The sequence below is a fragment of the Spinacia oleracea genome, chromosome 4 (assembly GCF_020520425.1).
Source record: "Spinacia oleracea cultivar Varoflay chromosome 4, BTI_SOV_V1, whole genome shotgun sequence".
Lineage (NCBI taxonomy): Eukaryota > Viridiplantae > Streptophyta > Magnoliopsida > Caryophyllales > Amaranthaceae > Spinacia > Spinacia oleracea.
Window position 1 is genome coordinate 91,816,252 of NC_079490.1, and position 14,921 is coordinate 91,831,172.

At 35.5% G+C, this 14,921-nt stretch overlaps 1 protein-coding gene across 10 annotated transcripts; it reads left to right on the forward strand.

Annotated features, from left to right (window-relative positions):
* Nucleotides 1–798: 798 nt before the first annotated feature.
* LOC110786922 (transcription factor TGA5-like) lies at nt 799–5,771 on the forward strand. 10 transcript variants are annotated; one of them, XR_008919509.1, is made up of 7 exons: nt 799–1,192; nt 1,325–1,411; nt 1,693–2,008; nt 2,131–2,187; nt 3,379–3,455; nt 3,544–3,603; nt 5,531–5,771. XR_008919509.1 is itself a non-coding variant. In XM_056827437.1 (6 exons), the coding sequence occupies exons 3-6, from the start codon at nt 3,122–3,124 to the stop codon at nt 5,630–5,632; spliced, it is 285 nt and encodes a 94-aa protein (XP_056683415.1). In that variant the 5' UTR covers nt 801–2,008; nt 2,131–2,187; nt 2,995–3,121; the 3' UTR covers nt 5,633–5,771. The 10 variants fall into 10 exon arrangements, 6 of the variants coding, with proteins under 6 accessions (XP_056683415.1, XP_056683413.1, XP_056683414.1 ...); XM_056827437.1 differs by adding an exon at nt 2,995–3,167 and having other exon boundaries at nt 801–2,008; XM_056827435.1 differs by having other exon boundaries at nt 801–1,411; nt 2,131–3,167.
* Nucleotides 5,772–14,921: the final 9,150 nt, after the last annotated feature.

Sequence of the window (14,921 nt, forward strand, 5' to 3'; positions counted from 1 at the left end):
TCCATAATCAATCATAGTACGTTAACCTGGATAAATTTTATAAATTTACAATGAATTAAAGGGGTTATTAATTTCGTGTATGTAATTAATTGCAAATTTGTGCGATTATTTGATTATATGTTCGCAGGATTTTTCGGCAGTTTTGTCAATAATGGTCGGAATCTTATAATTTTATAGTGAATTTCGCATGTAAACGATGTTTTAAAATTTTGACAAAAATCAAAGATTTGTCGCCGAACCCAGAATTCCCAAATTCGAACCCTAACTATGACTTCACGGAGGTTTTAGTTTTTCGAACGCAAAATTTGTAAATTTTATGATGTTAAATTAAATATTTGGGAATCTTGTATGTAAATCTTGAATCTATGATTGACCTACTGTATATGTTTAACAATTTTAAAGCCTAATCTTGTTGATTATACAACCTAATTTGTAAATGTAATTAATTTGTTGAAATTCGAATAATTTAGAATTTGTTTTGATTTTCATAATTAATTAGCAATTTAATTAAGATCCTATGATTGAAAACCACCATAAAATTTGTTAAAATTGAAAAGTTTTAAAATTTTATGACCTAGATTTGAATCCATGAAAATAAATATAATCGGAAATTAATTTGATTAATAAATTTTCGATTTTTGCCTAAACACTAGTAGAAAAAACCCCTGTTGCAGCCCCCTTGTTGCAGCGTACATGTATTAATACGCTTCAACAACCAGTAGGTCAACGCGGGTCAAACCCTTTAAAGGGTTGTTGCAGCGTACAAAGCCCCCTGCAATTACAAGTTGTAATATTTTTCGCTGCAAAGTTAATTCAAAACCAAACGTTTAGTTCTATCTCAAACCTCAAAGACCAAATTCTTAAATCATATCGCGCGCTCAGTACTCCCTTCTTCTTCCCTCAGCTTTCCCTGCGTCTCGCCCGTCCCCGATGGTTCTTGCCAGTCGCCGCTGGGTCTTGCCCGTCACCGCTGGGTCTTTCCCGTCGCCGGTGGTACTCCAGCAAGATCTCGGGTTTTTGTCGGGATTTTAATTTGGAATTAAGTTAGAAATTAGGGCTTGTGAATTAGAATTTGGGGATTTGGGAGTTAGGGCTTTTCGTATCAGCGGCAGAGCACCACTCGGAACCACTCCACAGCAGCGGCGTGAGTGACCGACGACAACCCGCAGTGGTGGTCGACGGAGCAAGCTAGGTCTGTTTTGTTATTTTTGTATTTTCAATTAAATTGCTAATTAAATTGTATTTGAATTATTTTGTGCAATTATGTTTTATACTTTGTAAATATGAATTCAAGAATCGAGAGCCTTGTGCACTGCGATTGTAGGTTGATTTGATTCAGGGGATTGGAAGATAACCAACTTGGTGGACCTCTGCCCAAGAGCCTTGGGAATTTGATTAACTTGAGAACCTTGTGAGTCTGTTTTTCAGTGAACTCTAGAAGATGATACTTGGAGCACTTCAAATCTGCTTATACAACATTATGTTTCAATATGAGGATAATTCTTGTTGTGTTTAAATATAATACTATGCAGCTAGTTGGTGAGACTTGGTGGCTAACTGATTGTTATAATATTACATATTTTTCCATGTCTTTAAAGTTTGAGGTTTTTGTGTTGTTTACTCGTTTCCTTTGCAAGATTTTCATATTGTACAGTACAAGATTCATTTACAAAATATTTTCTCCTCTTGTAGAGTACTTGCTGCAAGCGTTCTTCTGGCTATAATATGGGCAAATTCTAGATCACTTCTTTTAGCAGTTGGTCAAGATGATCAAATTGCAGCTCAAGCCGGACACTATGCTGAATTCGTGATCCCTGGTCTCTTTGCTTATGGTCTTCTTTACTCACTTCAGAGATTCTTACAAACCCAGAACATCGTTTTCCCTATGATGATAACTGCAGGGATCACTACATTACTGCATTTGCCAGTTTGTTGGACTTTGGTCTTCAAATGTGGTCTTGGAAACCGAGGAGCTGCCCTTGCAACTGGTGTATCTTATTGGATTAATGTAATATTGTTAGCACTTTATGTTAAGTTTTCATAAGAAACATTCTAATGTGAGCTGACGTTCCAAGATAATTAAGCAAATGGGATTATACCATCTGACTGCTGGTCCTCTTTTATTTGCAGTCTCGACACAGCTGCACTTGTGTGGATGATCCCCTTTGGTCTTAGTGGTGCTGTCAGGTATTTTTCTCTTTTTCTTCTGATGTTTGTGAGACTTGTTACCAAAATTACCTCTTGAAGTGAACTAAAAAAGTAAATGTGGGTGTTCCTGCTAATGTTGCTGTCGGAATATCGCGATTAGGAGGGTCAATTTTGCCTGTTTCTTTGATCTTTTACTTTCACTTTCATAATTCCATTATTTCTAAATTTTGTTTTTGATTTTGTTTGGTAATTTTCGAATTGAAATCCTGAATTAGAGCTTTTCATTGAGCTTTTCATTGCTTCTTTCTGCCCTCTCCTTACCCTGCTGCTTTCTGTCCTCTCCTCCTCTTCTTACCTGCTTTTTCTCTCTCCTATGATATGGCTTACTGAAGGAGAGAAAGATGAGTTCTTTTCTCTCAGCTTCATAATTGATTTCTTCAGATTAGGTTTAAGGATCAAATTTAGTATTTATGCAGAGTTTCATCATTATCGACTTCAACAGTTAAGATTATGCAGGCTTTAGATCCCCGACAAGGTGTGTTGTTGATTTTCAATTAATTCAAGTATTCAATACTTTTGACTATATGCTCTCAATTTTGCATTTTTCTGTTAATTATATTGTTGTCCCGCTTTGGATCTCTCTGTTTATCTCAATGTTAGTTTACTTGTAGATTGTTTCTTCGATTTATGTGGTCACAGGTTGCTGGGCGAATTGTCCCTACATTGTGTCAATTTTTCTATTGGTTTACAATTGATAACCCCTAAATCTGGATTTTTTTTTTAGTTTTAGGTTAGCTTGATGAAATTAAATTCAGTTCTTAGCACAAAATTTTCTGTATTTTGAAGGATTTTTGGAAGGGTCAGAATGTCTGCTAGAAGTTGTTGACTGAATCAATCCATGCCATAAATTTAATAAATGTTTCAACTGAGATGAACTATAGATGAACATTCCTCATCCACCAAAAGTTGTCCAATGACTGAAATTAAACACATGCAGACACAAATGAATAAACAACAGGGTAATCTCTCATCATCTTTATGATATTTGTTAATGGCAGAATGGTTTAAAATCTCTCTTGTAGGGAACATTCACCCTTTTCCCTCTAATTTTGTTGAATTTGGGGAAGTTCGAGCTACATGGGAAGATCAAACTCATTATTGGATAGTTATATTTATTGATATATGTAACTAATACCTTGTGGCATAATTTGACGGACGCTTATTGTGCAGTACTGCAGTTTGATACCGTTCCATCAACTCATGCGGCTTCTCATTCGAGTGACAGATCGAAGGAGACTGATCATAAGGTTAGAAGTTGTTCACTCTTCTCTTTTCATGCAATTTGACATCTTGTAGCTTCATTTTTGTAACATCTTTAAAGATTTATTATTATAGACTCTACGAAGGCTTGCTCAGAACCGTGAGGCAGCAAGGAAAAGCCGGTTGAGGAAAAAAGTAAGACATCTAATTTTGTTTCTTGCATGTGCTTTGGTGTTGGTTAATTATTTAATTTGTTTTCTCATTTAATTAATTAATGGAATTAGCTGGAGAAAGATTCCATGTGGGGAAAAAATAAGTCATAAAGCTAATATGAAAATCAGCTAATATGAATATTTTAGTCAAAATATGACATATAACGATCAAACGAGACTAAAATGAAATTTTCGCTCCTAACTTTAAACTAACGAACGTAAGAACTCATTTCAAACTTACTACATAATTCATATGATTAGTTTTAACTTTCCAAGACTCAATCCAATCTAATTATGTACATTTGAGACTTGTTTGGCCATTATAGGTCATAGTTAGGCTAAAATGACATTTTCGCTCCCAACTTTGAACTAATGAACCTAAGAACTCATTTCAAACTTACTACATGATTTATATGATTAGCTTTAACTTTCCAAGACTCAATCCAATCTATTTATGTACATTTGAGACTTGTTTGACCATTATAGGTCATAATTAGGCTAAAATGACATTTTCGCTCCCAACTTTGAACTAACGAACCTAAGGACTCATTTTATTCTTATTACATGATTAATATGCATAGTATTAACTTTCTAAAACTCATTCTAATCTATGTATGCACATTTAAGGCACATTGGGTCGTTATAGGTCATATTTAGAGCTAAAACGATATGTCCGCTCCCAACTTTGAACTAAAGAACCTAAGGACTCATTTTATTCTTATTACATGATTAATATGCATAGTATTAACTTTCTAAAACTCATTCTAATCTATGTATGCACATTTAAGGCTCATTGGGTCGCTATAGGTCATATTTAGAGCTAAAACGACATTTCCACTCCCAACTTTGAACTAAAGAACCTAAGGACTCATTTGATTCTTATTACATGATTAATATGCATATTATTAACTTTCTTAAACTAATTCCAATCTATTTATGCACATTTAAGGCTCATTAGATCGCTATAGGTCATATTTAGAGCTTAAATGACATTTACGCTCCCAACTTTGAACTAACGAACCTAAGGACTCATTTTATTCTTATTACATGATTAATATACATATTAATAACTTTCTTAAACTAATTCCAATCTATTTATGCACATTTAAGGCTCATTAGATCGCTATAGGTCATATTTAGAGCTAAAATGACATTTACGCTCCCAACTTTGAACTAAAAAACCTAAGGACTCATTTGATTCTTATTAAATGATTAATATGCATGTTTTTAACTTTCTAAAACTCATTCCAATCATGTATGCACATTTAAGGCTCATTGGGTCGTTGTTGGTCATATTTAGAGCTAAAATGACATTTCCGCTCCCAACTTTGAACTAAAGAACCTAAGGACTCATTTGATTCTTATTACATGATTAATATGCATAGTTTTAACTTTCTTAAACTAATTCCAATCTATTTATGCACATTTAAGGCTCATTAGATCGCTATAGGTCATATTTAGAGCTTAAATGACATTTACGCTCCCAACTTTGAACTAAAGAACCTAAGGACTCATTGTATTCTTATTACATGATTAATATACATAGTATTAACTTCCTAAAACTCATTCTAAACTATTATGCACATTTAAGGCTCATTGGGTCGTTATAGGTCATATTTAGAGCTAAAATGACATTTACGCTCCCAACTTTGAACTAAAGAACCTATGGACTCATTTTATTCTTATTACATGATTAATATGCATAGTTTGAACTTTTTTAAACTCATTCCAATATATTTATGCACATTTAAGGCTCATTGTATCGTTATAGGTCATATTTAGGCTAAAATGACATTTTCCTTACTCTTGACTCGTATTCTAGACTATTAGGACATTGACATTAGTGCTTGAATGTTAAAATGTGATATTAAATTTGCGTTTAATCTATTGCAATTTTTGTTTTTGTAAAGGTCTATACTCTGAGGAATGCGCCTTATGCTAGTGAGGAAATTGATGTGGTTCGTGAGCAATGGGCTAAGTTTTTTACCAGCAAATATTTATTATTGGCCTGATCGCGCTTGATCGAGTTGGTTTAGATGTTATAGACCAATCTTTTATATTAAAATGTATGCGTACAATTAAATTGGAACATATATTTAAATGTACGTGCACTTTGGTTTCATGTATACAAAACAATAATTATTGTTTTTATATTTGTTATACAGGTTGCGATATTTTATTATTGTTGTGACAGGTTTCTATATTTCGTGCAAGGCATTCTAGGTATCCTAAACAAAATTAAAATTTTCCCGCCAAAAGTGCTTTGTTGCAGCGTATATATATATGTGTACGCTGCAACAAGGGTGTAAAATTTAACAAAATTTCACACTTGTTGCAGCGTACAAATAGATGTACCCTGCAACAGGTGGGGTCTATTGCAGCGTACATGAATTTGTACGCTGCAACAAGTCAAGATTTTGGCACTTGTTGCAGCGTACATGAATTTGTACGCTGCAACAAGTCAAGATTTTGGCCAAATTTTTGACACTTGTTGCAGCGTACATGCATATGTACGCTGCAAAAAGTACTTTTTTGCAGCGAACATTGTACGCTGCAACAAGTCCAGACTTGTTACAGGCCTCCCAGTTGCAGCATACGATGTACGCTGCAACAGGGGTCTAAAAGCCCGCTGCAACAAGTGTTTTTTCTACTAGTGAAATTTAATGAAATTAATATGATTTATTAATTTGTCAATTAAATTAAAGTATAAAATTATTAATTTTTATAAAACCGATCACCAATTTTGCACGCACGAAGCAATGGAAGCTAAGTGTTACCCTTAAGGGGTGTTGCATTGTGCGGGCATGCGACGACGAGCAAGGGAGCTCATCGCCCATGCGGTACAAGGCAATGAGCAACAAGGCATGCGCGGCAGGCAAGGGTTGTGTCGTGTGTGCCGTGTGGATGGTCGAGCAAACAAGGGCATCGATGCAACGTAGCGCCAGGCACAAGGCAAGGCAGCAGCATACGAGCAAGGGAGCTCGCATGCCGCTGCGCATGCAACTGCCCAGCGCTGGCAGCCATCGAGCAACGAATAGCCACAGCGCAGCGAGCAGGAAGCACGAGGCTTTGCAGAGCGATGGGCATCACTCGGCCACACAACGCTGGCCTGGGCGCTGCTTCGTGCACGCGGCCCATGGCGCTGCTGTTGTTGTTGCTTGGGCAAGGCTTGGGCTTCGGCCTAAGGCCTTGCCTTTGTACGTAAGGGCCGTTTTATTTATTTTTCGGTTGAAAACAATTTTGATAAAATTTAAATTCGTAATTCAATTTTTTCCCGGAATTTAATTTTGATTAATTTAATTATTATAAATTTATTTATACTAATTATTTTACTAAAATTAAAACCTTGATAAAATTTAAATTAATTAATTTTAATCAACTGAAAATAAAATTAAAGGATTTAAATATTATTTCATATGAGCATTAAATTTTAATTAAATTTGTAAGTTTCCGGTTGGACTAGGAAATACAATTTTATGTTTAAAATTTGTAAAGCATGTAAATTTCTTGGTTTTAGTGGGAGCTTTTTGTCATTAAACTCTTGATTAGGTCTACGTTCCTTTATGGTCAAAACAACTCGATTAGAACTAATAAGGATTTAATAATTTGTAGATTATTGGAACCCTTGATTAGTTGTTGCAAATGTTTATGTGATGCATAATATGTTCTACTAACTTGCTATGTGGGCCATTCATTTATAAATGAATTGGTGAATGGTATATTGTAAATGTACTGTTTTGCAGGTTATGGAAAGTGAATAGTATGGCCCAAATAGGATTGAAAATATGGTCTGCATACCATTAATTTGAATTTAAAATTGGTCTAATGCACCAAAGTTTTTATTTTAAATATAGTTTGCGTACCATCAAAGAGTTGTAATTAGTTTCAATCATAGCTTATCCTATTTGAAGAAAATGGCGCCTCCCATGGTGAAATTCAAAACGGAGTTTCCAATCCATTTTCAAGACGGAGTTTGAAGTTGAAGCTTCAAGATGAAGTCGGGCCATACTAGATCACATTTATATCTTATGCATGCTTTAATTTATTTATTGCTTTAAATATGTCTTAATTATGCATGAGATTATGGCTTGATTATGTTGCATGATTAAGGATTTTAGTTCCCTTAAAATCTAACCAACATAGTAAGAGCCTTAAGTTTCAAACTTTAAAAATTGAGTTAAAAGGTGCCATGCCAAAATAACACTTACTTGGATAACCTTTACATCAATCTAAGTAATAGTTTTCCTCCATAGCGAGGTGTTACTTGTTGATCCTAAAGGGAGAAGGTACACAAATAATTGTGAGTACATGTTAGTTTTGGTGAAACTCAATGGTATAAGTAAGGAGTCCTTTTATGTCGTGGCAAAACAGATAGGTTTACCTTATAAGTTCTTAGACGTACCTATCAACCCAGAGTAGTTTCTAGACTATTAGCAAAGGATTTGCTTACCTAAAATATTTTAGAATTGAGTCTAAATACATAATGTGCTTAATTCTTCAATGATTTAAGGATCTTGGATTCATTTTATTCACACCTGCCGAAACAATAAATTCGAATAAAATTCCAATGACTTGTTTAAATTGCATGATTGCGTTAATTTTCAAGTTATTACTCATGATAAATGTTTAGACTTTGCATGCTTCAATGTATGTTTTAATTATTGTTTATAATTAAATATCTTGTACTGCAGTAAATCCTTTTAGAAAGGTAACAGTAAATTTCCTCGATTGGTAGTAAATCCAAGAACAATTCACGAAAATGAGAGAAAATGAGCAATTTAAAATGTACGTTTCTTATAGCGACTTTTATGGTTGTTTTCGAGTATCAAAGTCGAATGGCAAACCAATTGGTGCTTGTGAATTCAAAATACAATGTAGTTTTGAGATCATAAAGCATTGAGTTTAAACGCTCATCTTTACCAATGGTTAACAACCTAATATCTTTGTCAGTTTAATTTTCGAATGAGTCTAGTCCCTAGACATTCGAATAGATTGATGCTTATACAGAACTTTAGAAGCCTCTGGTAAGATCATCTAGTTGAAACAAAATATTCAACATAAATAAAATGGTAAGAACTTTTTTGAGGTAACATTGAACATGTCTAACAAAGTATAAAAGTCAACACTAGAGAAGTCAATTCTTATGACTATAAGAAAGGGTACAAGAAATAGGAAAAACAAGGAACAAGTGACAGGAATTTACGATTCCGTCTCTACCTATAAGTTTATGTTTAAAGAGAAGTGACCTAGCAATCAAACTTCCTTGGTATCATATACCGCTTTAGATTCTTACTTCAGTAATAACTCAAACAATGGAAGTTAGGCTACACGTACTAATGACCTACAAGTGGGAAGTGAAGCATGGCATCGCTACATTAATTGTAGGGTCATCTAGTTTGTTTTAAGTCCTTTCAAGGCTGGAACTTAATGGCTATTTTGTTCCATAGTCAGCATACCTAAATTTCTGTTTTCAAACACAGAAAGACTCACATTCAAGAAAAACAAAAACAATGTTTGTTTGTTTTTTTGAATGAAATGGTCATTTACGGGTTGAGTCATGAGTGCTTGATTAAAACAAACAACTCTTTAACAATAAGAACTTTTCTAGGTTCAAATCAATCTCTTGATTTGAGTTCCACTAACCTTTAGCGTTGTTGCTTAGACCATATCAACAAAGTAACATTCAAAAGCTCTATTTTGATGGACGTTTGAAAGTAGATTGATTTCTAGATCAATTCAGGACACGCTAGTCTTACTAGTTGAAAGTAACAAAAGATATGAACTATTGTTAGAACGCCAAGACACTAGAGTTCAAAGCTAAAGAAAGATTTTATGACTTTATTATTTCACATGGTTTTGAATGAATATGGATTTATTTACTCAAAGTGATATAAGTTTGAATTTTTTTGTCTAGTTCAAAGATTCATAGAAAAGTATAGAAACGTCCACTTGGCAAGAAATCATAAAGATCTAGGTTAGATCATGTTGATGATTACTTATACCAAGAATGATCATCAATGATTGTGTGTGGTAGTTTCACAATCTAGCTCCATAAGACATGGTTTATCTAAATTGGAATGATCGAAGTCAATTAGTACTTGATTCGATCAATGATGAATCATAAAGATTTTTCCTATAAATTCTAAACAAAATGCTCAATTACAACCAAACCAAAACAAATTCGTCAAAGCTATTGAAAAGTAATTTCAAAATATCTTTTCAATAATATATATATCTAAAGGGTTGCTAAATGAAGGAAATATGTCCTTCATCCAAGGTGCATTAAGTCTAATACCAAGGTTCAGATTAATTGCGAATAATTAATTCAGTGAGATCAAGTGATCGGAACAGCTAGCTGGAGCAATGCTTCCGATCAGTGAGTTCTAATGAATATTAAAATCACAGCTTACTCTTGACTGAACCTACAAGGTCACACCAATGACACGTAACAGATCACCGGATTAAATGAATCGGAAATTCATGTAATAGCTTTTCGGGAATTAGTTAGAAAACGTATTATACGATACGACCTTGCATCGGAATCGTGTATCGTATCGCGAATATTCGTAATCTAGGCGAAACGAATAAATCGTATCGTACGACGGTGATTCGTCCTATACGAAACGATAAATAATATACCGGAAATATATTAATCGCGAATACGAAGAGCGGCCCACAAGCCGAGTGTACGAAGCACTCAAGGCCCATGGGCGCGCTGGGCAAGCAAGCAAGGCCACGGCAACACGGCAGCGCTGGCCCATGGCCGAGCTAGCTGCGCGTGTGCGCGCGGGCCGAAGCAGCGACATAGCCACAGCAGCGAGGCCCATGGCCCAGCTCGCTGTGCTCGTCTTGCGCGGGGCTTGCTGGCCGGCCTTGCCTTATGGCTTGGTCGGTTAATAAGGTTATGTTAATAACCTTCTAACCTTTTTTCCAACACAACACAATTCAGTCACACTAAAACCCTAGAGTCACAGAGAACCCTAATTCTCTATGTGCCTCCAAAGTGTGTTCATCCCAAAAGGAAAAAACTCTTGATCAATTGTCTAAGCTACGATAATGAAGACGGATCTGATCGTGTTGGTGAACCAAGTAGAGGAACGACAAGTGGAGTTCTAAGTTCGTGTTCGTTGATAATTTGTGGAAAACACGCTTCAAACGTAAGTCTGCTTAATCTGTGTTTTATACATGCTTCCTGGCTTTGGGGTTTGTTTCCGCACATGTTATTATGTTTAACTGTATTCCCCTACAGTGGTATCATGAGCCTTATGTATCCAAAGCATATTTTAGCATGATTTATTTGTTTTTGCATCTGTCGAAAATTTTGAGTTTTTTGTTGAATTTTCGGAATTTTTACGAATTATTGGATGAATTGCGTAATAAGCTGTTCCGAAATAAAAAATATTCGTTTTTTCGAATTTTAAAACCCTAATCTGATTGAAAACAATTTTCTAAGATCAAATCATGGGAACGGAATTGCAAAAACAGGGCTCGAAGTGTCGTGTTTTTGGCGTTTTTGTTAATTTTTTAATAAAAATTAAAAGTGTCGGAAAGTAATTCAATTAAAAGGTCGACCTAAACTACTCAGAATTGCTTGACATTTTGACACAATGTTGCTGGGTATATTTTTTATCTATGGTAAAATTTCAGATTTTTCGGACAAGTATAAACCCTAATTTTGCCTTTCCCCAATTCGAAAAATTGGGAACCCTAATTTAATTTTAATTTTGGTTTAATAATTCGGTTAATTGGGAAAGAGGATATAATTTCATGGGTCAGTGGCTAATTTTAAAAATTATTGGATTAAAATTTTGAATGGTTTCGTTAATTTTAATCGCACTTAAACCTAATTATTAAAATCTGAAATTTAAATGTTAATGAACAATTTAAAGTTTTGGATTTTATTATTTAAAAGTTCAAATTTTTAATGTTAATTCGTTCGTTCTTAAAAATTTGAATAATGTTAGCCTTTGATTTAATATTTTACGAAATTGGATTGTCGTTGAAGTTTATTAAATCGTTAAAAATCGTTGTTTTTCGAAAATAAAAATCGTAAGTTTTTGAAAAATAATATTAATGCAAGTTCGTGAAATTAAATTTATTTTTAATTGAGTTGGTCCGTAGCACGAACCAAAGGCACGAACACGTGTGTGTGGTGGGCGTGTGGCTCGACGAGCTATGCGAGCTACCATGCGCGACCGAGTCGCAGCGACGCGGGCAGCAGCATGCACGCTGCGTGCCGCGCGCGCTGGGCGAGAGTGAGGGGCGTGTGCTGTGCGCAAAGCAATGCGCAAGGCCTTGCGATGGTGCAGCGATGCGCTGCGGCGAGTCGAGCAAGGCACGCAGGGGCAGCAGCGATGTTGCGGGTACGTGTGCACTGGCTCCGATGGCTGCGGGCTATGCTCGTATGCCTCGTAAGCTATGCGATGACTGCGATGGATGCGGGCTATGCTCGTGTGCCTCGTAGGCCACACAATGCTAACGGGCTGGGCGCAAGCCTAGCCCAAGTAAGCACATGACATTTTTTTTATTTGTTGGGCTTGACTTATTTGCATTAATTTGGGCTAACGGGATATTTAATTTAATATTTTATTTGTTTTGGCTGGGCCTCGAGTTTTAATTTAATATTTCATAATTAATTATCCGGAATAATTATTGGTTTAAGTGGGAGCCACTAAATGAAATTAAAATGAAATAATTAATTTTAATTATTTTCGTAGGTCGCATTATTTTAATTAAATTCGATTTTAATTAGAATAAAGTCTAAGGATTAATAATTTGGAAATTGATTAATCTTTTAGGACGGGTTTATGTGAACGTGAATTTTAATTAATTCACGTAAATACTTGCATATTTATATGGGCCATTCGTTTTAGCATACGAATGGATGAATGCATAGAATATATATATTTTATGTAATGCAGGTACTCCAAGTGACTAGTATGGCCATTTAGGATAGTTAAATACGGCCTGCGTACCGTTCTATCTTTGAATGTAAAGTTTTAAATATGGTCTGCGTATCATGAAAATTTTGATGTAATTTATTATTTTCAAGTATTTCTAAGTTTAGAACTTTAAGTTAGCAATTGAACGAAGATTCAAGACGATGCCAAGCTAACAAGGAGGTGATGAAGATTGGATGCTTCAAGACAAGATGTTTTGGGCCATACTAGATCACCATTTATTTATGCAATTTGATATATATATATATATATATATATATATATATATATATATATATATATATATATATATATATATATATATATATATATATATATATATATATATATATTATGCGTGAATGTATGAATGTATGTCTGCTTTGCATGAATAGGTTGTTTCATATGACTCGATTAGATTAAGTTCACTAAATAATCGAACCAACATAGAAACAACTAGGTCCAAAGTAATTTTGAGTTTAAAAATTGCCTTCCAAATCAAGCACTTACAAAAATCTAAGGATCTAAGGTAGTAGGTTTACGCTAAAGTGAGGTGCTATTTTAGTTGACTTAGGTGGTAAGGCGTCCTAAAGGAGCACGTTGATTGTGGTTTCAAGTCAAACAACAATGGCATTATGTTGTGGCAATGGGATAAATTATGGTATTAATTTATTAACCAGGAGTAATTTGGAGATTACTAGCAATAGTTTTTGCTTACCTAAAATCTTAAACTACTTAAGACATGCTAAAGCTGCTTAAGGATTTAGGACTTTTGGGGTCTTGGAATCGTTTCATTCATTTTGGACCATGTTTTTGCTTTTGCATGAATGAAATGTTTTAATAGCTTTAATGATTGCATGCTTGCTTTTATTTCAACGTTATTGAAGTTTATGAATGGTTATTTATTGCAAATTCTTTTCGATTGTGGTAATCAAAATGGCCGCAATAAAAACACAACTCAAAGTAACTAAAATTATGGATGTAAAATTGAACCTATCAAACTTTCTTGATTGGGAGAGGAAGCTTCCGCAAGTCCTCGGGTGGAACAACATTGAATATGTAGTTGACCATCCCATCCCTAGCTATTACTCAAAGGATATGACTCTAGAAAAGCACTGTGCGTGGGCGAACCACATGTCGCTAGTGATGGATCTTATTCTTGGCTCTATCCCCAATGATTGGAGTGCAAGGTTCGTCGCATACGAGCCATGGGCACTCCTAAGGCATCTTAGGGATATATGTCGTGGTAGATTCAAACATGGTGGTCAACATGTCGACCAAAATGTTTTTGAATTGGTAAATTCATTTGAGGATCTAAAGCTTAATGCTCCACTAGGTTGCTGCTTTGACGTCGAAAGACAAAAAGCAAGGGAAAGGGTTATTGATCTTGAAATGACAGAACGGACGCCAATTAGAACTCATACAAAGAAAATGGTTGGGCTTCTCAACCGGCTTGAGTTACTTGGTGATCCATTCCCAGATTCTGCAGCTGCGGGAATACTTTTGAATTCTCTTCACCCTGGTTATAAGAAATTCAAACTACTCTATTTCTCCAAGAAAAGGGAGAATAGTCTTAGTGAACTAATTTACTTGCTTCATCAGTATGAATTGTGTTAGGTTATGATACATATGACAAAACATAAATCATGCGGAAAACCTTAATGCCAGGAAACATATTATTTACACATAATCAATTAGCATAATTTAGGTGCATACACTTTGTAGCGTGCCCTCCCTAGCTGCGTCCGAACCGAACAAGAACAAGTCTTTAGGAATCCAAGTGTCGTCCCTCCATAGATAGTCCACAGCACGTCCAGATCCGCCTTAAGCTTGATCAACTAGAATCGCCCTTAAGGTTCTAAGAATTTCGGCTAAATAGGTTGCAAGTGTTTGGCTGATTTTTGCTTCAAAATCTTACCTTTGAATACTTCGATGTTGTATATAAATTTGTGACCCTAGGCCCCTATTTATAGAGTTATGGAAAAGGACTTATAATCCTATTAGAATACTAATTTAGTTTAATTAGAATCCTACTAGGACTCTATTAAATAAACTTTATCTATTAGGATTAGAATTTAATCATATGTCGAATCCCGATAGCTTTAGGATTCGTATAGCACGCAAACGAGCATCGCACGAGCACCGTACACCCGCGTGCAGGCCTTGCGGCCCACGTTGAGCGCACAGCGCCTCGGCCTAGCTTGTTGCCTGTGTTCCGCGCGCGCGCCCAAGGCCTTGGCTGGGCCTGGCCTTGCGCTGGGCCTGGTCGAGCCTTGGCGTGTGGTTTGTTGCGTGTGGCTTGCTGGGCGACGGCCTGGCTTCGTGCTGGGCCTTCATCTAGCGAGCCTCGTCCGATGCTAAT

Bases quoted from the DNA above. Each gene is read 5' to 3' on its own strand.
- LOC110786922 (XM_056827438.1), top strand. From the start codon at position 3,122: ATGACTGAAATTAAACACATGCAGACACAAATGAATAAACAACAGG. The intron at 3,168-3,378 runs GTAATCTCTCAT...CTTATTGTGCAG, and splicing joins ACAAATGAATAAACAACAGG to TACTGCAGTTTGATACCGTT. The intron at 3,456-3,543 runs GTTAGAAGTTGT...TTATTATTATAG, and splicing joins CGAAGGAGACTGATCATAAG to ACTCTACGAAGGCTTGCTCA.